The sequence below is a fragment of the Botryllus schlosseri genome, chromosome 3 (assembly GCF_051294905.1).
Source record: "Botryllus schlosseri isolate E-star chromosome 3, Bs_hap1, whole genome shotgun sequence".
Classification (NCBI taxonomy): Eukaryota; Metazoa; Chordata; class Ascidiacea; order Stolidobranchia; family Styelidae; genus Botryllus; species Botryllus schlosseri.
Window position 1 is genome coordinate 11,242,454 of NC_137238.1, and position 26,329 is coordinate 11,268,782.

The 26,329-nt window shown below is 39.8% G+C and overlaps 2 protein-coding genes across 2 annotated transcripts in view; both read left to right on the forward strand.

Annotated features, from left to right (window-relative positions):
* Positions 1 to 26,329, forward strand: part of LOC145434831 (lutropin-choriogonadotropic hormone receptor-like) — a 509,016-nt gene that overhangs the window by 104,989 nt on the left and 377,698 nt on the right. The gene's annotated exons all lie outside the window — the stretch shown is intronic.
* LOC145434867 (G-protein coupled receptor GRL101-like) lies at positions 6,689 to 11,992 on the forward strand. Its single transcript, XM_080312113.1, has 3 exons — positions 6,689 to 6,829; positions 9,573 to 9,727; positions 11,772 to 11,992. Exons 1-3 carry the CDS (start codon positions 6,774 to 6,776, stop codon positions 11,957 to 11,959), a joined length of 399 nt encoding a protein of 132 aa, XP_080168239.1. The 5' UTR covers positions 6,689 to 6,773; the 3' UTR covers positions 11,960 to 11,992.

Genomic DNA, 26,329 nt, shown 5'->3' on the forward strand with positions numbered 1-26,329 from the left:
TGAAAAGAGTTATTTGTCATCGAGATGAATTGAAGAAAATTACTGGAGAGATTGTTTCGAAGTTCGCCAAGAATACGGAAACGAAAGATTTCACCGACAGTCTGAGGTTGGCTTAAATAGATTTCAAAAGAATTCGGCAAGCCGTTGCGGATTTTATGATGCTTCCATTTCCATCCGAAAATGGATCCGTCAACAGCCGAGCGAGATCTGGAGCCGGCTCGAGATCGAGTCGGCATTCACAAAACAGTCGCACCAGTCACAAACAGCAAATTCATGATCACCAAAAAGAAACAGCCGCTTTGAAAGCAAGACTGGAATTTTCAGAGCAAGAAGCTGAAATGAAAAGAAAGTTGGTTGAAGATGAAGCAGAGATGAAAAGGCTTGAAGCTGAAATGAAAAGAAAGTTGGTTGAAGATGAAGCAAAGTTGTCGCAATTGGCTCTGAAGAGTCAAATTGCCGAAAAAGAAGCCGTGATCGCAGTTTGCGAGCGAATTGAAAGGGAGGAAAACGAAAACCTCTTTGGTTTTGATGACGATGAAGATGTCGTACGTGAAGAGCCAAGTTATAGAGATATACGGAGTAAGGTTCCCGTGTTGAATTCGGAAGACAAGGTACAAGAGTTTATTAGTAGTAACGCACGCGTTTGCCCTGAAGTAAGGCAATGTAATGTCAAATATAGTGGACCCGTATCCTACGGCTCAGTTATTGATAAAACCCCTGCGCAAATGAACAATGTCCCACATATTGAACCGGAAGAAACCGGCCGAAACACGTTTGTAAAGATACCCGTTAATCATTCCTTCGATATACCAATTGACAGTCAGTATAACAGGAGACCGTTGACGCGAATACCTGATATAAAAGTTTGGGTTTTTGATGGCGATGAAACTAATTATATGGAATGGGAAAATTCGTTTAAAGCGTTAGTTGAAGATAGAGTGTATTGTGTTCATGAAAAGATGAATTTGTTGAAACAACATCTTGGTCCGGGCCCGTTGAAAGTTGTTAAATGTTATTTTTTGCGTGGTACCGAGGAATCTTATCGAAAAGCAATAAGTGACTTGCGAAGTAGGTATGGAAGCCCTGTCGTTGTTGGGCAGGCCTTTCTTGATAAATTGAAAGGTTGGCGTCATATAAAGGAAAATGATAGACTTGGGCTGCAAGAATTCTCTGATTTCTTGGAGCAAGTTTTTGTGAACAAACGGTTTGTGCCAGAGTTAGGCACTCTTGATTACTCGTCAAATCATGTTTACGTTGTGAAAAAGTTACCTCCGTCACTTATTGATAAGTGGCGTTGTAAAGTGTCAAAGTACAAGGCACAGATGAATGATGTAAATTGCTACCCCCCATTTGAGTATTTTGTGTCATTTGTGAGAGATCAGTCTGAACGTCGAAATATGCCAGAATTCAGAATGTTGGATGAAAACCGAAATAGTAATATCACGCAATCTGCTCAAAAGTATGGCAGTGATAGGCCATGTGTTTCATTTGGAACTAATGTTATGTCAAGCGAATATAATTGCATGTTTTGTGGAAGAAATGACCACCATATCCCAGATTGTGTGGATTTTGAGAATTTACCGTATTCTGAACGAATATCGTTTATGCGTGACAAGTTTTTATGTTATGGATGTGGGGAAAGATGTACTAGAATGCACCATGGTAAAGATTGTCCAAAACGCGTAGTTTGTGTGAAATGTGGAAAGTTACATTTAACTAGCTTGCATCCAGGCTCTGCTCCCACTGTTTCGAATTGTATTGAAGTGTCCTAGTATAAAACTGGATGATTGATGATAATTTGTGATTTGGTCTCAGATTATCCTTGCCTGTTTTGTATTATTGCTGTGTAATTTAGGTGAATAGCAATATGTTTGTGTTTGTTGCCTGTTGGAGTGTTGGTGTCTAATTGTCCATTTGTGTTCGAAGTAATGTTAGTAGAAATCTGTCTTTGTTGCCTGTAAGGGTCTATTTCTCCCTTTGTGTTCGATGTAATGTTTGTAAAAGTCCGATACCCCGACGTGGAGCCACATTGTTTACGAAAATAGTTGTAAAGACATTTTGTGTTGCACAAAAATGTCCTTATTGGGGGAGTGTAAACGACTGTCATGCGCGAAAGCATAAGTAGGCCGCACGCAAACCACAACCGTGACGGCACACACGGGCACAGGCAATCTGCGAGGCACGTGTTCTCAGAACCCACATATTGAAGTCGGTGCGCTCGCGCTTCAGTCGTAAGATAGACAATTGGCTCCATTTCGCTTCATTTATTCTTTCTATTTCTTGTTTAACCGCAGTATCATTTGAACCTGGTAAATCTACAAGTTTCTGACCATTAATTACTACTATTCGGCTGTTCTGTGCTATAAAGAAAGCTCCTTGGATCTGCGTGTGTGATCAGGATTGCCAGAGTACTCAGAGCGGTCATTAGTCAGTGACTAGTGCGTACAACAGGAACTGTAAGCTGTAGCGTCGACTCCAATCAAGCACTATACCAGCGTGTCTTGCAACAAGCCGTTGCAGCGACCGCTACAATATAAGCGACGCCATAGGACATAACCATGAACTTGCTGCACTTGTTGACTTAAAGGGGCACTGCACTCTAAAAATGATGTGGTCTCAAATTGAAGGGCAAAACGAAAGAAAAATTTTGGCAGCAGCCGTTTTCTTCAGAACGCCACCGTAATGGAGCTGTAATGAATTGAAATTTCCATAGTTGCAGCACGCTCCAGCAGTCACGCAGAGATCGAACTTTATATAGTTGTTTGCCGATGTTATGAAGGAAATATGTCGTACACGCCAAGGTGGTTAAGATACCGCGATCAACGGAAGATGTCCAGTCAGGAGATTTATGTCAAAATCGGGCCTAGTGTATTCTATTTCCTTCATACCATTGGCTGACAACTATATATAGTTCGATCTCTGCGTGACTGCTGGAGCGTGCTGCAACTATGGAAATTTCAATTCATTACAGCTCCATTACGGTGGCGTTCTGAAGAAAACGGCTGCTGCCAAAATTTTTCTTTCGTTTTGCCCTTCAATTTTAGACCACATCATTTTTAGAGTGCAGTGCCCCTTTAAAGGCGCGCATGCCGCACGCCGAGAGACATATTGTGTCTTTCCGACCTAGTCGCGCAAATGCACTGTCTTCGTTGATAATATTTTAATCACCGCGCCAAATTGGATAATATGTTAGCGTTTTTGCCTATGAATTGAAATTCATTCAAGCCCACGATCGTTTACTCCAGGGGTGTCAAACTCAAATTGCTTCGCGGGCCGGACTCGAACCTTCAAATCACTCGCGGGCCGCACCAGTCAACTCATTCGAAAATGTTAACTGATGCCCTATTTTTAACTTTATTATCAAGTATATAGACATAATAGTATTTTACATTGTACCACGGATCATAGGGGTTTTATTCTAGCAAGCAACAACACTTTATTCGCGGAAAATGAAATTGGAAAAAATACCATAATTGGCCGGTTTAATACGGATATGAACCGCCAAAACACTGTCGCTAACGACGATATAAGTTGGCATATCTATGCTCCGTCTCCTTCAGTCGTAATCTGGCGTCAGCCCTGCGCAAGAGGAGTGAGGAATACAAGAGAATGAGCTGTAAACGCGGACGTTGGAATTTGATTCATTATAGATCTTAAATCGCGATTCGGATTTGTCTGGAGGCTGGGCACCTTTTGAGTCGGAAGTGTCACCGCAGTGCAACCACATATATTTGAATTATATTGTTGTATAGATCAATATATTTATATATAATTCAAATATATGTGGTTTAGCATTGGCGTTTTCGCTACGGTGAATAACTATGTTTGTGGTATAATTTTCCATAAAACTCTGAACTTAGTAGACTTACTGCCTTCTCGAAATCGGGTTACAATGTTACCGACTTGTTACTAATGGCAACTAGAGTGAAACAACAACACTGCAGCCGGATGGTAATAAGATGACCTATGGATATGTCCGACATTTGCTGTCTTGGGGAATTATTTAATGGAAGTATTTCCTATACCTAAGATCTCAACATTTGTTACAGTGTGCTGGAAAATATAAGCATGTTTCAATCTACTTATAATTGCTCCGCGGGCCGGATGAAATGGTCTGGCGGGCCGGATACGACCCGCGGGCCGTATGTTTGACACCCCTGGTTTACTCTATTAACCAGTAACGATTTGCGAACGTAAATGGGGAAATGCATGTATGCATCGATACAGCCCAGATCGCTATTATAGTCCGCATAGCCTACAATTGCCGCGATGCGAGCCAGTCAATGCGGTGTCTGAACTCTACCCTGGTGTTGAATATAAGAGGGCAATTAGTGATTGGAGGCGCGCTTTCCCATTTCTGATCATCAATTTTGTGTATTCATTCCTGTCTGCTTGATACACTTGAATTGTTGCGTAATATCACTTGCGAGCTTGCAGTATAATTGGTTACTGACTTGTAAAGCGCCCGAGGTTGAATTAAGCTCTAAAATATTAATGCAACACCAGATTGTCAGTGGCACTAATTTCGAGTTGCGATTCGTTTGAAGGGGGGCCTTCTATACTCCACTAAACTTGATTGACGACGAACGAACTGGTAACAAGTGCCCTATAATAGACTTTTAACCCATTGGGTATATTTGGTAAAAAGTGGATTTCTGCCGATAATGCGCGACATGTGCTCATTTCTGCAGTTACATCTGAACACATCGCATCATTTCAAGATTAAATTAGACTGTATCGTTTGATATTAACGAGCTCAGTACCGGTACTAAAACATCACGTCACTGTTTTAATACTGTATCATGTGTACATGGCATGGAGTGAATTGCGTTCTCGTGCGGATATGACGTCATTGCCTGACGACACTAATCACAGGACCTTGCATACCGCCACAAAATGATGGTTCCTAATGTGACGGCTACAACCGAAACATAGTTGCGGGAGTCGGAGCTGGAGCCGGAGCAATGGTATCAATGAGCTCCGGAGCTTGGAGCCGGAGCTAAATCATCATAGGAGAGACAGCCGGAGCTGGAGCAGTTTAAAATTTACGGCTGCGCCAAAGCCCTGATTTAGTGTCAATTTTTTATGCAGTCAGCGCTGTGAAGTGGCACGCAGTTGAAATGCAATAAACTTATATCAAAGGTTGTATAATGAAGTGAAAATTGTAATATATGAAAAGGTTCACAGTGCAGAACCTTCCAAGGTTTGTTTGTGAACGTGAACCTCTAAATTTCACAGAACGTGAACGCGAACGTCAACCTCACATTCACACGATCCCGGGTGTTTTTACAAATTACGTGCCGTATGTATGTTAAAGCAGTTCCACAAGTTAAACATCTACATTGTGCAAAGTTATATCAATACACTGAGTAATGGCTTTTGCTGGGGAGTTCGTGTATGATCATGTTGAAAGGAGATATTCACTATGAGCTCATAATACAAATCCACCCCAATTTCTTGACTTGGTAATATCATGTTCCGTGTGTAAACCTCAGAAATGTAGAGGTTCACGTTCGCAAACGAAGCTTTTTCGCATATTATAACTTTTCACGTAATTAACATCTTGGGTTGAAAGTCTTTGCATTTCAACTTCGAACCACGTTAGGTCTACTAACGAGAGTAGAGTAGTGGTAGTAGTAGTAGATCTAGATCACGACTTCACAGAAAGGTCATTTCCACCTACCTGCCTACATTTGTATTTTCTATCAAGTATTTTGAATGCTGTGATGCGACCGATGCTTCCCGGAAGAGAAATAATCCATAATATAATCCTCTTTGATAACATAAGTAATAAAAAGTTACTTTTGCTTCTACTTGAGTTGGAATTGACGCCATTAGTTTTATTTCTATTTGATTACCTATTGTAAGTACTTTGACCACCTCTGATGACGTCACAATGGTTATACATATGACCCTGCAGCAAGGAATAAGTCACAGAACAGGTTGTTATTAGCACTGAAATGCAAGATTTTAAATCAAAGTTTATAAAAAATCTTGACGTGATAGGAAAAAAGCCACTTCATATTCGTAATCAGATTACGAAAATTGACGCAATAGTCATCATTTTAGCCAAAAAACGAAAATCATGTCGACCAGTGTATTAACGCAATATGGACGCAAATATTGCTACTTGTGATTAACGTCGGAACTTTCATGCGATCATCGTTTACATATGGCAGAAAATTGAGGATCGAATTCATTTATGTTCACGTTTCACTGCTTCTGTTATTCATGTATGGCTTGAATGTTTCCAGACCATTTTCTATACCGAAAATCAAACGTGCAATAATGGCAGTTGTGGTTACTTGGTTTATATCCATCATGTTAGCATTCATACCGTTGATGCCTTCACTGGAGGATTACTTTCTGAAAGACGTGTTGTAAGTTGATTTATTTTACAATTATGTAATGACCTGTGCACATCGCATTTTTCTTGCTTCTACTTACACCATTTGTCATAGAGAGGTTTTAAAATGGCTATGTAAGATCAGTTATATATATAAATTATCCGGAAAGTATGCGATGTTTCCTAATTGAATTATTTTACCCGATAATGATTTCTATGTGATGGTAAAGTTGAACGCATAAGGGCCCATTCAAAACAAGGTAATCAATGGCAATCGCTGTTTCTAGGTTCAATGACACTGCGATCTTCAAAACAAAAGTGAATCAGAACGACAAGCAACATTTAATAAAGTCACACGGTCTGCCTCCCGACGTTTTTCCCGGATCGAAACAAGGACGGATCATGGGCCTACTCATTCATCCTTCTAATGCTCAATTTCCTGGCATTCGTCTTCATGTTCGTCTGCTACATCGTACTGTACAGGTATTTGGTTTCTACCTACATACAGTTTTCCATGTACCCCTAAGTTTGAAAAAGACATATTACCACAGATATATAATATAAAACGCAGGTCCCTCATATACAAAATAAAAAGGTGCAGCAATATATTATACAGTGATGGAGAGTAATATACACCATAGAACAGGGGTTCTCAGCCCTTTCTTGGACGTGGCCCATTTTCCGGTTTGAAAATGTGCCGTGGCCCACCTTGGAGTTATAATCCTGTTCAATGCGTGGTAATCGTCGGCGCCGTTATGCCTATATCTCCAAGATATGCGCATTTTTCTCTTAATTTAATGATGATATTTGAATGTAGACCAGCAGGGGTGTCAAACTCAACTTGCATCGCGGGCCGGATTCAAACCTTCAGATTATTTGCGGGCCGCACCGGGCATTTTTTTCTGAAATGTTTTCTCCAAATCCATGCCCGTTCACTTGAATACTTTATTGTCAAACATGTATACGTGATAGTACATTACATCAAATTACGGATCATAGGACCATAGTAATGGTAGGCTTACCATATTTTGAAAATGCAAAAAGAGGACACTTTTTCAGAAATTTGCAAGATGCAAAACCGGAGTAGAATTCTCAAAAACCGGTGAATTTTTCCCACTTTGTGAACGGTTGACTAAAAAAAAAGTCATCACTTCCGCTCAGTGCTCAAAATACCGTTTTTCACTCCACATTGCCAGGTGGATGACTAAAAAAAAAATAATAATATTTTCGCTCAGAGCTAAATTCACCGTTTTTCACTCCGAAATATCCGCCGCAGCGTCACTTCTTTGCAAATTTGCGGCATATCACTCGCAATTTGCTCTATATGTGACCTAAATTTTCAAAAAAGAGGACAAAATCTCAAAAAAGAGGACAAAAGGGCGTCCTCCAAAGACACTTTCAAAAAAGTCAAAAAAGAGGACAAATCCTCTTAAAAGAGGACGTATGGTAAGCCTAAGTAATGGGCTCTATTGTAATAACACCACTATTCGAATCGGCAAATTGGCGAATTGGCAAAATTACGATGATTGGCTGGTTGAATAAAGTTATAAACCATTATAATAGTGGCGCTATCTACGAAATATGTTTGTATATTTCTATGCTCCCTTTGTTTTAAGTCGTATTCTGGCGTTGGTCCTGGGCATGTATTGTGAGGAATACAATTTAACAATGTAAACGCGGACGTTGGAATCTATTAAAATTAAAATACCTGAAATGTGAAATGCATGTACAAGAATTAATCAATGTTCCTTGGTGACAATAACAATTTCTACACTATATATACTGAGTCTGTAATGGTCCATTGAAAGACGTTACATATGATCCAATTGTGCTTGTGATATTGCAACAATTCACTTAAATAGTATATTCATATTGAAATGAACCCGAATATTTTCGGCTGACACTCGTCAGGGGTAATCGCCAGCAACTAGTAGAGAATTGGAAAGAACATTGTATATCAACAATCGTATCACAAAATATGACGTCACCAGCATGAAATCTCGAATGAGAGAGCGTTCAATGTTCAATGTACTATTTCAGATGGTACACGAACACCTTTTGTTGACAGAGTTTTGGTTGGTGTATTTTGATAAAAGTTGACTCCGAAGCACACAAATGGAATTGTGAACGATTCGCCCTACGATTCGAAATCGGTCGTCTCGATAATTATTCGCACAAATCGGATTATCTAACAGATGTTTGCCGTTGGGAGAATTAATGGCCTTTGATCGATCAGCAGAATCGTAGGGCGATGCCGTTCACAATTCCATTTGTGTGCCTTGGAATCAACTTTTATCAAAATACACCAAGCAAAACTCTGTCAACAAAAGGAGTTTGTGTGCCACCTAAAAATAGTACATACATTGAACGCTCTCTCATTCGAAATTTCATGCTGGTGACGTCAAATTTTGTGATACGATTGTTGATATACAATGTTCTTTTCAATTCTCCACTAGTTGCTGACGATTACCCCTGACGAGTGTCAGCCGAAAATATTCGGGTTCATTTCAATATGAATATACTATTTAATTGTATATTGAAGTTCTGTACCTCCAAGAAGCTCTGCAACAATTCAATGTTTCTGCATCATTCACGAATACTAACTGAGTGTTCAATTGTTACTACATCCAAGACGGGCATGAAAGGGCATGAAATCATCTGAGGGGCGCGAAGTTGCGGTCAACTGAAATGTTTTTGCGTTCTGCGTGATTTGCCCAAGATTCATAGTGATTGTCCTGTGTATAGTCTGAATTTCACATTATCTCATAAACAGCCATAACTTTCCATGTCATCAAACTATCAGCTGGGATTGCTAGCATTCTGGTTGCATTTTGTGATATGAATATAAGGGGGTCGCGAATTCTTTCACAATCATATAAGGGGCTTGTCCAAAAAAGTTTTAAAACCACTGGCCTGGATCGATACCAATACATATTTCAATTGGTTACTTGGCTGTGGCTATATAACTTATTATATGACAAAGTGTGGATTTCTATATGGTATGCAGCAGTAATATGGACCAATTGGTGAAAATTTGCATATTTTTGGTATATGTCGTTGAGCAAAAATTGACGTGGTAAAAGAAGCCAGCAGCGGCATTATTGGACACGCCAAAATTTGCCAGAATCAAGTGCAAAATAAGAGTCAACAAATTGTTCGTTCAAAATTGCTGCCTAATGATAATTCTATACTTTGAGATATTTCTCGTATTGCGTGCATTCCACAGAAAAGCCACCAACAGAAAGATCGCGCAATCATCGACAGCTTGCGACAGACTGAAGGAGAAAAATGCTGCAATGCAACGTAAACTAACCAGGATTCTCGCGTCTGATTTCTTTTGCTGGATTCCAGTCTGCATCATGGGCTTCCTGCAATTAGCAGGTATCAAAACGTAGCAAATTTGATAAATTTCTGATCGTAATCCTTTACTTTTCTTAGCTTGAACTGCATGTCGGAATCCGTCTCGATCACTAATTTTGCTCCCATAACACCATGTAACAAAAGTATTGCAAAAGTTTTAGTTAGCTTAAAATTTTTCTGTATTGCGTTTCAGTATTCCAAATTAATTACCAAAATACCAAAATTTTTTCTGAAGTGTCTCAAATTTTGCAGAAATTTAAATTTCCGTAATTTTTTATTTTACTTATATATTATATATTAATCATAATAAAGAAAAGGTTAGTATGACCAAATTTAGCTTACTCATTAGGGCTGTTCAAAAATAACTTATTTTTCTGGATTTTAGTCGTTCACTTATCAATTTGTCAGGTTACCCTAAATAACTCTGCACACCAAATTCGGTTCAATTCGAACAAGTATAGGGCTTCGCAGATACAATTGAATTTTTTAATTTAAACAGAAAAATTAAAAAAAATTAAAATTTTTCTGCCAACCCCATGAAATCGTTGAGCTATCTTCAGAGACCATACAAAACAAATTTGGCTCAATTCCAACTAGTAGAAGCGGAGTTATTGAAGATTTTCGTTGATATTTCTCGGATTATCCTTGGTTGGTGGATAATCCGAGGATTATCAACGAAAAACTCCAATTCTCAAATTCTCATTTCGATATCGACACACAGTGCGCTGCAGGAAACAACATCTAGCTCAAAACATTTTGTGAAAAATAACCCGAGTTCTCAGTATAAGCATATGTTTATTAATATTTTCATCACAGCGTGACGGGAATGCTTAAACGGGGAATTAGCATTCCAACATTTGACTACGCCAGATTAATTTCACATGAATTACAATAAACCACTGTATTCATGAAAATATCGTCTGTGGATATTTCGCGATGAGCGCAACTAAAAACGTTTTGATTTGACATATTTTGTCGAACGTTAGTTTGCAATGACAACTCAGGGAGATATAGAACTATTGTTGTACTATATAATGACATGCCCTTGCTACATCATCTACTGCGAGTCTATTTTGTTCAGCGCCTCCATACCGCCTCCTGAGCGTATCCGCGCCTTCAAAATCCAAATCGCCCCCTGATGGGGGCGCTGGAGATATGGTTAAGAAGCAAATACAAATTAGTTGCCTGACAGTCAACTAGTAATAAATTCAATCTATAAATATAGTGTGACCAGGAAAATTTTTCTATTGGATAACGTTGAATTATGAAAATTATTTAATATGAATGACATGCATAGTACAAACGGTGATTTCGAAAATGTTGCAGTTTTTATGCTATTGGAAGAATCCGATCCATGCAAACTTGGTTCAGGACACCATAGTCACTATGTAAAGAGGTAATATTTCAGTTAAAGATATGAATATGTCAGCAACGTTTGTGATCGAACATATGTCATTTCTGCTCGTTATTGACAGGAGATATTCATTCTGTAACTATAAAAGAATTGGACGCAATATTGTAGAAATGTCACTCTCCAAGAACTTCATTTGTTTCAACTATAGGTCAATACCGCTTGTTGAAATTCTTCGAGATTTAGTTCTAGACAGGGAGCAAATGCAACTTGGAGATTGTAGATACAGCGCGCAGCGGTATGAAAAAGAAAGTATTGATGTTAAAATTCATTGATTTCGATATTAACCTAAATTTAGAGTTTTAATGGCAAACCCGCAATTTGTAAGTCGTAGTTATATAAGGGTAACATAATGATAGAAGTAGTCGACTGGTTGACCGCTTTGTGTACGCTTGAAGGAGACGAAATGACGTCTTATTTATTGTTTCTCGAACTTTTTAGGGTTGGTTTCATTGTTGTATATCCGCTGTGACGTCGCGTCGCACCAACGTGAAATTGTTGTAAATCTGATCTAATTCATCGTGGGATTTGCATACATTTTAGATATTACGCAGAACACGTCATTGAAAAGCTCTCACTGAGTGGTACCTGTTCCACAAATTGAGAACAAAATGTTCGATTAAAGTAATGCAATTTTTTGATACATAATTCCAGGAATCGATATCCCGCCGGACGCCTATCTCCCAACCGGCCTACTTATTCTCCCGATAAACAGCGCTCTGAATCCATTCCTATACTCCGACATGCCTGATCGCATATTGAGCTGGAAAAGAAGATTTCTCACATGGCTGGCAGTATCGGTCCGTCAATGGAGGAATGGAGGTCAGCATGTTGACTTATAACATCATCACTCCTGTGCTGAGAGAAATATTGGTCATTAGGTTCATCTACAGAAATATCTCTAGCCCAAGTCGACGTCTTGCAACTGAACGTGATTGAAGGAAACAGAGGAGACGTCGTAGACATGGATTGAGCTGAAACGCGAATTCTTGAAGCTTCATTTCAAATGAGAAAATTCTAAATATTTTACAGGAATGTCATTTTAAAATGGCAAAATACTCTTTTGCATACGTAATTCGACTTTGGTATGTATTAGTATGCACACAAACTGCCATGTATAATATGGCTAAGTCGTTTGCATTGACAATTCTGATTGGATTGCAAATATTGACGCGTGTAGGATTGACATCGCTTACGATCAGTGTCTATACTTTTATTGATGTTCATTTGAGCATATCAGAGTAGTAATCATGACAAAATGTATTTGTGCCCCTCTGATGTGGAGATAAGGAAACTTAGTCGCGTGGCAACTGTTTGTGCTGTCCACGAAAGCGTGAAGAAATAATCTTTAAACTATGCATGTAAATTAATGAAAAATTCGTTAGCTTTTACATTTCATCTACCTAGCGACTACTTACGAGGTCTGATATCGTATCATGTTGTTTTGATTGCCAGTATAGACATTTTCATGTGGCAGTCGAATTTATGATTGGCGATTGCCGGTAGCTGTTTAGGCTAATAACTTTTTTTAGATGATGCGTGAGCTTGCTCTATTCATTCACGGTGGGATTAGCTAATCTCAACCATTATGAGTGGAAAACCTATATAGTCTTGTATTCAGTAAAAAAATGGAAGAAAAAAATTCCCTTTCAGCGTCGCAGGTGAAGCAATATATTGGTGTCGATTTTCATTTGGTTTACGCAAATCAGTAATGATCGAAATTCCATCGGGTCATTTATCTTCGAAATTTAATTATTAGTTATATATTTTGCCACGTCTTATTTCGGACGCGGTTGTAGAAAACGTTCCTCGACCATTTTTGTTTGGTGTTTTTGCTGCGACTCAATGATTCTATTTCGGATCGATTATACATTTTGATCGATAATAATAAACGTTGGACCATTGGAATTTTCGAATGACAACGATCAGCGATCAGGCAGGCCCTGCGCATATAGAAACCGGCATCGGAGGATGTAGAAGGGGCGCATAAACTATTTACGGTTGATTGGAATATCCATTGAGGAAATATTCTTAACGGCAATCATCAATTCCAGGGCTCTTCACCCAGTTGTATCATACACCCTAGATTACCAAAATTTTATGAGGGTGTACCACTAAGATGGGGTGTACGGCTACAGGGTTGTACCGGATACGAAATAAAATGGACCGATGACTAGCTATCGCATTAAACATGCAAGTATATACTTCAGAACATGGTGACCAGATGTGCAATGTCATACAATATGTTCAGGCTCTAGGTAGGGGTATGTAGCGTGTAAGTTAGAATCATTTTGTGATATCAATCATCCATGGTAATGGACATTTTGGTTTCTTTTGTGAGTTCCGATTGCGATATCTGTCCATAATGATTCTTCACGAAACCACCACAAGAGCTCAGAAATATTGAATTGATACTTTCTGCGATATGATTATGAATAGCCCAGTGTACATCATTGCTGGGGCGTAGCCAGAGGGTCGCGTTTGAGAACCACTGGGCTACATGGTGGTCCGGCTATATCGAGCCCTGGTCTCTATTTAGCATTTCAAGGACGTTACAGCCTTGTTCATTTCGACAGGCCAGAGGAGGCCAACCTGCATTCGTAGGACGTTAAACAATAATTATGGGGCACTCGACACCTATCTAAAATATCGTGTGTTGGCGACTTTCAATATGCAATTCGAATTGACGAATTGGTTTCCAAGTCTTTGAGGCAGGGTTGTAATCAAGTGACGAGATAGCGCAGTGGTATAATCCATGGCTGCAGCACCAATGGGTTGTTGCAGGGCTTTGGAGCAGCCGTAAATTTGCATTGCTCAAGCCCCGGCTCCGGAGCTTTCTTCTATCATACATTAGCTCCGGCTCCAGCTCAGGAGCCGTATTATTTTCATCGCTCCGGCTCCAGTTCCGGCTCTGAAAACTATCTAAGGTGTCTGTCTATATCAGGGGTGGGCAACCCGCGGCCTGCGGGCCATGTGTGACCCGCGAGAAGGTTTTGAGTAACCCGCGAGCTCATTTCCCCTTATATTATCGAAATTCTGTTATATTATCGAAATTGAATTGCTCAGATTGTGATCTTGTAAGGCCAACCAAATATATGATTAGTCTGGCCGCGACACTTGGGATGTTGATGACTAAAATACCAGTTCCAACGCATTGACAGATACCGCGTCCAGTCACATTTTTAGTAAATCGTCGTACACAATAAACTAAAGAAAGTAGTAACATTTTTCTTCACGCTCCGCGTGTTTAATTGTCACACGATTTCTTGCTTTGTAGCTTACCCCCACCTGAAAGTGAAAAAACGCCTGATTTAGCCGATTGAGTCTAACTATCTTCGCAATTACGAGAGAAAGTCTTTTTGCGTTTGCGCTCGCAGAAAGATCGTCGACGATGAAATGTAGGCACAAAATGATTGTCGTATATTAGCGGAAATATTCGATATCGATGTCGTATATTAGCGGAAATCTTCGATATGATATGTCGAGATGCCGAATAGTCCTGTTCTTGCAAACTCAGCCCAGCGGGTTGTATACATTCGACCCGCAATATACCCAAGTAGTAATATTATTAACTTTGAAAATTTTACGCACCTGGTGCGGCTAGTGGGCAGTGCACTCGTCCGTCAATTTCATGTGGCCATTTAGCCGAAAAGGTCGGCCACCCCTGGTCGATATAGATTACTAATTTACCTGTAGGTTGCTCATCTATAGTAATCTAGACTCTGTCAGCCGTCAGTAACATCGGATCAGTGTTGCCACTCTAGGTTCACGGAAAAACACAAGATTATGTCGTGAAAAAACACTAGATTGGCGAAAAAAACACTAGATTAGTAAATTGCGGGAAAAATTTGCCGTTACCAAGTAATCATGATGACCAAGGTACAAATCCACAGATAAGAAGTGTTGTACCCATGAATTCGATACATATGCATGATTATTCAACGAAAATTAATGAAACGAATTCAACAGCGCTTAAAAATCAAATTTGTCGCTTTCGAATTGTGCGGCATCATAAAAAGTTTCTTTCGAATGTACACCATCCATCAAACATAAGTATTTTTTGTGGGGCATCTTGCTCTCTACCGCACATCTTCAACCAAAAAAATAGGGAGGTTTCCATGTGCAGCATACTCCAATTCCACGAATGCCAAGAGATTCGTCATGAGCTTTCCCAGTAAATGGAATTTTGATTCACCGAATCCATTGTGCACAGATTTCAATTTTTGCAAAAGTTCTGTTGGAGGGCATTGACTGATAACCTGCAGCTCATTTTGCGATCTTGCCAAAGTTAAAGTTCATCAAATAATATCACAGAGGGAAATTGCACAGCTAGAAGAATGACTGATTTTACTATTCTTCTTCTTACTATTCTTCGGCCTGCTTCCATTTTTTAATATTTATTGATGACACGAGACTCGAATTGAACAATGCTTAATTAGCACTCCTGCAATGCAGCTGGCTGGGTGATCCGCGGGATTTCCGAAGAATCGTATCGCTGCAGCATGAATTGTATTTTTATTGCAATTTTGTTCAATAAAACTGTCCGTCTGTCTCGGCAAATGAAAATCTTGCCCGAATCTGCAGCCTGAGTTCAACAAGAAACGACAGAGCATCAGAGCGAAATCGCTCTTCATTTTTTCAGAGACTTTCGCTAATAAGTACAGATTCACAGCGCACCCTGTTACGTAATAATTGCGTGTTACTGCTCCACCACATAGAATTGTTGATAACAAACACAGCCAGAGACACCAAATCGCCACATTAGCGATAAATTTAGCGTATAATTTAGTAATCTAACGTTAGAATATTCATTATATGCATAGTTGCAGAAAAACACTAGATTAGAAAAATTTTGCGAAAAAAAACATTAGAACACTAGGACGACCGAAAAATCACTAGACCTAGTGTTAAAACACTAGGAGTGGCACCACTGCATCGGATGCAGTAACGAAGACATAGGTGCCGCCATGCCGGCTTGTGACGCCATAATGAAGACTTGTCAATTGTAGATATTATCATAGTTGCACTATGACGTAGTTTACTCCGTGTCATTGCAGTGTACAGCATTGGAATTCTGACGCGGCGTTTTGACACTGGCACTGTACTCGTAAACATTAAGCCATACAGCTCAATCCAATCTTTAAATGTGCGATTATTATTCAACTGTAACTGTAGAAAGAACAATATGGGCGGATACAACGACGTTATCAATATAAATTCGAGTTGAACCAAATGACCAATGGTTTGACGTTCGATATTGGTACACTCGTTACCAGTCCATCCGGTCTCGATCAAGTTTATCGGAATATAATATGTTCCCGTTGAAACGAATCGAATAATAGAATTGAACACTGTGCCATGCAAATTGCGTCATGCCCATAACGAATTAAACTATGCAGTATGCAAATTTACAAGTCACAGTGCGCGATAATTCGGGAATACTAGAGTATCAAGCAGACATCAAGAATGAATTTACGAAAATGATGATTACAAATTGGATATCGCGTATCCAATCAGTAATTTGACTCCAATATAAAATACCATGGGGTCCTGACATCACATTGAGTAGCTCGCACCGCGGCAATTGTTCGCTGAGTGTAACAGCGTTTTGGGCTACTCTTCTGCCATCCCCTATTTACGCTCGAAGATACTTACCGGAGTGAATTACGATCATGTGCAGTAATGGATTCCAATTAGCATGCATGATTGCATACTCATTAACACTGTCCACACACACACACACTTGTGCTCGTCATATTGACATGTGCAACGAAATCACGTTTTCATCCTCTCTCCCATTTCGCGTAATACATAGTGATCATTATTTTCGAACCGTACAATTGGTTAACAAGGTTGCGGTGATGATGAAATTGCGGGTATACCGAATACCCACAATATTCACAGGCATATTTCGCATACCGTGGTTCGGCACTCGTGTATGAGATTTGAACATTAAACATATGACTGCACTGCTGTTAAATCTCCAGGAATATGGTTATTCGGAAAAGGCAGCGCTAAACAGGAAAGTATTCTTAATTTCGCGAAGGCCTGCTGTTGAATTATGTGAACTCATCAGATATGGTTGTTGCATATATAATAGCATCTTATGAAATGCGTCGGAGCCGGAGCTACCCCGTAAATAACTGGCTCCAGCTCCGGTTCCGGCTGAATTTGATGTAGAGCTCCGGCTCCGGCTCTAGCTTCGGTAAACATGTACGGCTCCGGGGCTCCGGCTCTGGGCTCCGGCTCCGGCTCCAAAGCCCTGGTTGTGGGTTCGAGTCCGAGTGAGGTAGACTCATCTAAGGTTTGGAGGTTTATACAGGCTCCTCCTCGTCATATCATCCGTGTCATCCGTGTCAGCGGTGACTCATCAAAGCCTGGAAGTGAGCCGTGCTTTACGTCTAAAGCTACGGAGTAAAGATGCTAAAAATTGACCTGGTGCAAATGGCCATAGTAGTCGACGCACTCCATCAATACCTCAAAAACAAACAAACAAGGGCTGTAACCAAGTCCCAAAGCTCCGAGTGATAAGTCGATCTTACTTTTATAATTTTGACTCGGATCAAGTCGAGTCATTTTCAATTCACCACCGAGTCAAGTCAGCCAGCAAATGGTCAAGTCCGAGTCATGGTATTCCAAGTCATTGAGTTGTCTGCTCAATTTCCAGCAAAAGTATTGTTACATAACTGTTCTATAACTCTGTTTGGTGATATCGAATGGTTCGCATTTATAATATACTAATTTTCCTCACTTTTGGCAATTTCTGGTCGCACTTTCAAGTACCAGTATCAATAGACGTAATGCCAATAGTGTGGTTACTTCACAATTCTTCCAAATTACAGTGAAATGTCGATCTTGTCCATCTGAGTCTCGAGTCATATGACTTGGTTTTAGTCATGCGCAATGTCTCGAGTCTAAGTCTAGTCAATACACGAATTGATTAGAGTCGAGGCGAGTCATTTCAGTATTTTGAGAAAATGACTCGAGTCAAATCGAGTCATCACAAAATCGTGACTCGAGTCATTAAAACCCTGCTTTGAGGGATTTTAAACTTGCTTCATGGTTGCTTGGATTTTTCGTTTATAATATATTAGTTTAATATAAGTCCCACCGTATAAATGCAAACCGCAGAGGAAAATTATGAACACCATAAAGAAACAGAATACTGTCCGTCTTACGAATGAAAGTTTTTCTCTTACGTTTGGCCGATTCCAATATATATATTTCGACTATGTTTACAATTGTGATCGGAGGTAAAAAGAACAACATGCAACAAAGTGATTAATAAAAACCGGAAGATGTATCATCATCCATTCTGTGCCCAAAATTTTAAAAGACACCACTCCGTCAGCTCTATCGTTTGATCTGATCACGTGGGCTAAGAATGGATAAATATTTGATCGTTATATATGAAACAATCAATATTATCGACGAAATAAATTTTCAGACATAAAAATATTTCTGGCTTCGCGCGACTACGGAGGGAGTTTAGATAACATTTTCCACGGATTTCTAGAACTTCGGAATGGGTCACGAAGTTCGTGACGTCATGCTCAGTGACCCGAAGCCGGCTCATGCATATACGCGATTAACTGTCAAAAGCTAAGGAAGGGCTTGTCCTTTATATGATTTCCGCAATCGGTGTGAGCTTTTGTCGCTTTTGTTTACATGTGTGATCAGTTTTATTCTTACACGATCAGAAGTGAAGGAAATCCCTGCAAGCTGTAGAATTTCCAGGATCTTGGTGTAGCTTTGCGAAGTGTATAGGTGCATGTACGATTTACACTACCTAGGTTCAGGTTTGTGAAGGTAATATTGTTTAGTTAGCAATGACGCTGATCATGTTCATTGCAACATTTTATTGTAGCACTATAATGTAAATGCTACAGCAGAGGTCTTGAACTCAAATGTGCTCGCGGACCAATTTGCTAGTTTTTGATGACGCCACGGGCCGCAGCATCAATAGTAAGGATATTTAACGTATAATTTCCAAGTAGGCCTTATAAGACCTACCTACCTTATAAGACCTACCTGGCAGACAGGCATTCGTGAACATCGTGAAAATTTAATTTACTATTGTAGACCAACTATTCACGCTTGATGCGGTAAACTTTAATTTATTTTATCTAAAAAAAAGATAAGTGGCATTAGAATATATTGTCGAATACTTGGAATTCCAAAATGCCGTCGCAGGCCGCACAAAATGTTCTTGCGGGCCGCGTGAGACCTCTGTGCTACAGTATAAAAATGGGTTGTAAATGGTATGTTCCGAGAAGATTCAGAACTGGTTAAAGAAAGGCATAAGATGAATCAGAAGGCAGCATTGTTGTTTCGTGCTTTAGTTTTCCAAGTGATCCTATCACGCGGAAAAAGTTGATAATAGCAATCCCAAGAAAAGGTTTGGGCGCTTTATGTGAACAAAAAGTTTGCCGTCTTCACTTTTCAGATGGTGATTTCGAACATTTTTTCATGCTACCAGCAGTCTAGATTACGCCCCACAGCTACTGTTGTTACTCATATTTCCCAACTTTGCCCAATTATGTAACAACCTCGTGTACGAGACCTATGCTTGTCTCTCCAGTGAGAGCGCCCGTAGAGAAGAATGCAATCAAAAGTTTATTTAGCAAGAATGTGTGGTTGATTTTCTCTCTTTGAATTAAAATTTCCAGATGAGCATCTCCCTGCTAAATATGTCTGTTCTGCTGATGATGAGACATTACATTACAGTTCCAACTTATAACTTCGAAGAAACATATTCATCAGCCAACTGTGTTCACAACTGCTTCTGTGATAGTAACGGACGATATGAAGAATGAATATTTATTCATTCATTAACAGCGCACCTGCTCGGCCTTCTGATTATCGTAAATACCATTTTATTCGTAATACAAATTTTTCGACGGCAATAACTCCGCTTCCACTGGTTGGAATTTAACCAAATTTGGTGAAGATCGTTTGCATAGACAACCTAACACTTTATTGGGTGCTCAAAAATTTTCAAATTTTTTGTTATTTATTTTTGTATAATAAATATAAACTTTATTCTACTGTAGTAATGCGGCTACTGGTTGGAATTGAACCAAATTTGGTGTGTAGGGTTAAATTAGGAAACCTAACAATTTTATCAAGTAGCCAGTACGATTTGATAAAAAAGTCATTTTTGAAGACCCTTATTGAACATATATGTATACATATCGAAGTTTTTGGCTAGCATAAGGCCAGTTCTTTTTGGACAGGGATTTCTAGCTGTCGATCGTCCTGACACAGTTCTCGGAGTCGCATTTAAAATGACCTGAAACTAAATATGTCTTGGAGCCCCTTGCCGCGGTAATGACCAACACAGAAATGCCCCTTTCTAAAAATCATGCTTATTTTTCCTTGGGGGAAGGCACCCTATAATCAAGACATTTAACAGCATCAAATGTCGCGTAGCGCGAATAAACTTCGAAAAAGTTGCCTATATCTCCAAAAAAATACTTTATCATTTATGTTGATTCGCGAAATATTTTGGGGCTCCCTTCGAGCTCGGGCCACCTTTAATTGGGGGATTTGGGGTGCGGCAGTTACGGTCCTGTGTATACCGGAAAATCCGTTGTTTTCGGTCGAAAATTAGTTGTTACCCATATGTTATACCTTCAAATTGAAATGTATTCTAGATACTTTTATTATTGTATCTATCCTATCTGCATCATGATTTGTAAAAATCTAATGATTTTTGCTGAGTGCCTCGATTTTAATTACCCAGATGAATTTAAAAAATTACCGTCGTTCATGAGGCGAGATAGCGTGTAATCCACAGCTACAACACTGATGGGTTGTGTGTTCGAGTCCGACCGAGTTCGACTCCAACTACCCTACCTACATGTCGAAGCCTGGTCTAGGTTCCTCGTCAGCAGGTGATCCACGTATGTGGTGACTTAAAACAGCCAAGATGTTGAAGGTCATACATGTCGGTGGATACCAAATGATATTGCAATGCTGAAAATCTGGAGATTGCAGATTTTTGTCTGAAATGGATAAAAAAACCGTATCTTCGTGCGCAAACGTAATAATGCTACACTGACGCCAATATCTATCACAGCAAGTTTACTATCAACCAACGATAATAGAATTTGTTATTATTGATGAAATTTTCACTACACGTATTTTACATATGGAGATATTCACGTCGCCAGCTGTCAAATTCGAAACTGCTACCAATCCCCATTTGACGAAATTTTAATTACCTGAGGTAAACTCAATTGAACAGAATAACTATATCGTTTTTTCATATACTCGTCCTGCAAAAATCAATACATCAGATTGGCGTGAATTAATCATTCATCGCGCCGGGAATTTTTCATGTATAGCTCTCGAGACCTGCCTTTGATTGGCGCATAGTCATTTATGATCATTACGACCAATCATACCTATTAATCTTGATTAGGCGATATTTGACGAGAATTATTTTGGTTTTAGGTTTAGCGACACAATTCCTAGCGCAATATCTTAAAATAAACCATCCCAATTGAATGCGTGGGTTGGCGTTATAAGTTTGTATTACTGGATGAGAAAATCATCACGATTTATACGTTGAGTAGAAAATGCATTTGGCAACAGTCGATGCTCGCAAATATTCGAAGACAAATTAGAATGATGTCATTTTGGCGGACACATTGTTGTCTGCGTATGGTCCGATAACCCGAGGTGGTAAGTGAGGAAGTATACTGTCACTTTTCCGCTGGAGTCAAGTACGTGAACCCACTCGTACTACATACACAACCGGCTATAATGTTAGGCTAGTTCCACATTTACTTGACGATGCATTAGGGATGGTGTGAACCTCTGAAAGGTTCAGGCTAGTGTGAACGCGAAACTTTTTGAAGGGTTCTGTGTGAAAGCGAACGGGAACCTCATGACGTCACGTGACGTCATATTGTTGATTCCAACCTTACATTTAAGTGAAGTGATAGCCTATATTAATGTGCATTGTACACGATACCTAGCGACGACTTAGAACCCATAATCCCACAGTGCTGAAGTAGCCTACATATCAACGTTTTAAACGTCGCCGAATGTATAAACTGGGGAAATCAAATGAAAAAATATTCCCATAAAATCAATATCTTTCGTCGCTTTGCCAACAATTTCGAATAGGACTTGCAAGGGAATATGAGCTTACGCCTTAACGGTCTAACCCCGACCTGACAATGTATTTGGCGTATGAGTATTGCTACGTTGATATTGAGCAGAGTGTAAAACGGGTTTCTATACTTGCTACCTATATAACCCCGCATTAACAAGTTATGCGGAAGTAGCCAACACCCGAATCGGACGGATTCGGTTTCTATGATACAATAAACATATGAAGTCAAGATCAACCCCGTATGCCTGTTAGATTTTTTACATCAGACAACGATATCAATTTCATTGATTGGTTGACTAAGCATCATCCGCTGACTAAACGTAGTGTATTTTGCTCTTGATGTTGTATGATAGCGGGTCAAGCACACAGCAGAGAGTCGCTAAATATTCACAAACGGAAAGCTGGAAATTTCGAGCAAACGTTTGTAACAAAGCAAGTAAATTTTATGAGATTGTCAAGGTGCATGCTCGTTTAGTGTTGATTTCTTTTATGCGGCCAGCGCCATGTACAGAGTCGCCTCCATAAGTTGAAATGCAATAAATTTCAACCAAAGATATTATAATGAAGTGAAAAGTGTAATATATGAAAAATGTTCACAGTGCAGAACCTACCAAGGTTCGTTTGTGAACGTGAACCTCTAAATTTCTGAGGTTCACACACAGGACGCGAACGTAAACCTCACCTTCACACCATCCCTACAATGCATACTTTTTTCATACTTAGAAATCGCTATTTTACTTGCATATTTGAGCTTCAACGATGGCTATTTCGACCAGCCCTTGACGATAAAAAATGTTTCATACATGATTTTAGTGATCAATTCCCACTTTTAATGAACTGCAGCATCCTTCATCTTCCTGTATCAGCTATTTAGTAATTCAACGGCTGCTGTCATTTACGTTACATAATTATGATACCTACTCCTACATTGTAGTGTAACAACTTATGTTATGTCTGACAGTCCGATACCCATGTAAATGCCAAGTACCCCCATGAACAAGTAGACGAAGACTACGAAATTACCGACATTACAGCATACAACGTACACCCTGGAAGTATAGATCTAACAAAATTTGATTAATTTTTGATATATTAGTTGATTGATTGGTAGGATTATAATACGACGAACACGTGTTGTATATCAAACAATTACAGCGTTGTTAGTATGTCACGAATCACGTGATTCCTACCGTACATAAAATGGCGACGTATGCCGCACGCATGACACTTCGTTAAGACGGCATGATTCGAAGCAAGCCGATAATACCGGGCTGTCTGCGTGCGTTTTCCGCCACGGCGCGTTTCGAGAGAACCACGAAAGTTAGAATGTGCCCTGCGCCCAAGTCTCCTTTTAAATCCCACAAAGCGTTTGTGGCCGGTGAATGGCTAGCTCCGTTATTCAAATCTCCCGTTCACAACCCATACGATAAAAGCATCCTGGGATTCGCGGCAGACTGCGACGAGATTATTGCAATCGCGGCAGTGTCTGCGGCATCCGCGGCTTTCCGGTCGTGGAAAAGGACATCTGCCAGAGAAAGAGCGACCATATTACGGAAATGGTGTGATTTAATGATTTCAGAAAAGGAAAGTTTAGCGGAACTTATTACACTCGAGAATGGGAAACCAATGTCACAGTCTATGTGCGAAGTGCAATGCGCCGCTGATAACCTGTATTACTATGCTGAAGAATGTACAAAAATAATCGAATCGTCTATTTCTGCAGAATCGGACCGGTTTGTTATGGTGAAAAAATGACAACCTGTTGGAGTCGTATCAGTACTGACTCCGTGTGACTCACCCATCGCGACCCCCGCTAGAAAACTGACGTCGGCGCTAAGCGCAGGGTGTACTGTAGTACTCAAGCCATCGGATAAGACGCCGTTTTCACCGCTTGCTCTAGCACGGCTGATCCAAAAAGCGGGAATTCATCGCGGTGTCCTTAATGTCGTACCCTGCAGCAGACCGAATATACCGTCTGTTGGAAACCAGCTCTGTATACATCCCTCAATAAGTTGTGTGTCCTTCACCGGGTCGGGTGTATTAGGTACAGAAATTTTTAGGCAGGCGAGACTCGCGGGAAAACGGGTTTGCCTGCAAAATCGTGTCAGCAAGTCTGCAGAACCATTTGTAATTGCTAATCCCAACGAAAATAGCAACATAACTTTATGAATGACAAGTTTTGATTAATAGCCAATGGAACTTTTAAATACGGCGGAGGTACTATTGTGATCGTTTAGCATCAAGTCTCAGTGGAAATCAATTCTTTGCATCGAACTGCATATTTTTATTCTGGGAATTCTAGGCAATGTGCCAGTAGACGTTGCTTGATAGTCAAACTGATCCATATTTACATAGGCCGGGACGAAATATGTTGGCAAACCTACAGTGTCTACGTAGTCATAAATATGTGTTACATTATGCGTACTGTGGGAATGAATGGTGCTAACGTTCGTGTGCGGTATGCGAACTTTAATATTTCTGAGGTTTCTGAGGCATTGCAAACCAAACTTTAGACGTTTTACGCGCAGTCGTCTCGAAATGGGTGCCATCGGCCGCTGGTGGGGGGTCGACCTTGCCAAGGATGGGACGATTGGGTGGTGTTGATGAAAGCGACGGTGAGATCATATAGAAGGAAAATTACGCACTATAAAAATCTGTTTGAATTTCTGTAAATTAATAGCTATATATGTGCGATAAGAATGGCTATCTAAACATGAAGTCACGCCGTTCGGGGCATCATTAGACATAATTCACCGGAAATCGTCACCAACGCTGAGCGTAAATTTTCATCGCAAGACCACGACTAGTTTGTTAACCAACCAATCGATCAATCCACGAACAGGCTTATCAGTCAAAAATATTGATTCAGTGCAGTGTCTCCCGTACAATGCGGGCGAGGTTTTTGTTGCACCACAACGAGGTACGTTTACTTTGGAAGGAAAATTGCATATTATTTATATATAATCATTACAAGTACGGTTAGTTACATGGTGTCAAGCGAAAAAGGCTGCATTACCCTCAATTGGTATTGTCTTAATGCACTGGCTTTTCTCAATCCTTGTACAGTGTATAAACTGATGGATTTCCTATATGCGCAACTATCACTCTAAATCTGCAAGGTCGTATTGAACACTTCACTTCATAACACATTATTCCGCGTACACACACACTTTTTGGGCACACGAACACATTGAGAAATTATCGTCGCAACGCTTCTGCGTATTTCCCCGTTTATATGAAACACACCACCATTGCGGCTTACTTTGAAAAAAGTTATCCTTGGTACTTTATCATCAATTTCGCATTCATAAACTATCGGTACGTTTGAGAACCACATAAAATCATGGCATATGTAAAATGATAATATTCAACTGACCAAACCACTAAGTTTAGGAGTAATATTTCAATAATATATATATATATATATTTCCCTGTTACGCAGAGGGGTCACACCACTTTCGTTACGGTAGAGCGCGCTCGATTTCAGTTTGCAATTTGAATTGGTGGTTCGCAACACTTCCAAACCTAGAGTGATAGAACTAGAACTGAAAATCCTCACTACAATTACAACTAACCACTAGAGTCACTTATCACGCAACTCATTAATTCTAATTATATCGATAACTAATGAATTTTCAACATATACATCAGTCGTATAAGTTTGAGATGGGAGTGGTCTCGAAGCCCAAAATCCCCCTCCTGGCAAAACCACTGTTAGTATAGTGATGACTCTGAGATAGCAATAGCTGCAGAAACATCATAGAACAGAAAACCGGTGTCGCGATTCACGACAAACTACTGCACGTGCTTTCATCTTCAGTGTGCATGCCTCTTCTACACTTCGCCTAGGCTATAATGTGGGTGTCTGATCTTAAAGGCTACTTCAAGCTGTTTCGACCCCTTCCTCTTTTTTCATTTTATCGCAGTCTTGTGATGTTTTGAAATGATGAAAATAATAATAAAACTGATTGATTGAACTTCTCTCAAATGTGCAAATAGTACTGTTCTAAAACAGCAGTTAGTTGACGACTAAGAAAATAGATTGATAGTTTATATACGTGTGCCTCAATGCGCCTGCATATCAGGC

Bases quoted from the DNA above. Each gene is read 5' to 3' on its own strand.
- LOC145434867 (XM_080312113.1), top strand. From the start codon at position 6,774: ATGCTCAATTTCCTGGCATTCGTCTTCATGTTCGTCTGCTACATCGTA. The intron at 6,830-9,572 runs GTATTTGGTTTC...TGCATTCCACAG, and splicing joins TGCTACATCGTACTGTACAG to AAAAGCCACCAACAGAAAGA. The intron at 9,728-11,771 runs GTATCAAAACGT...ACATAATTCCAG, and splicing joins GGGCTTCCTGCAATTAGCAG to GAATCGATATCCCGCCGGAC.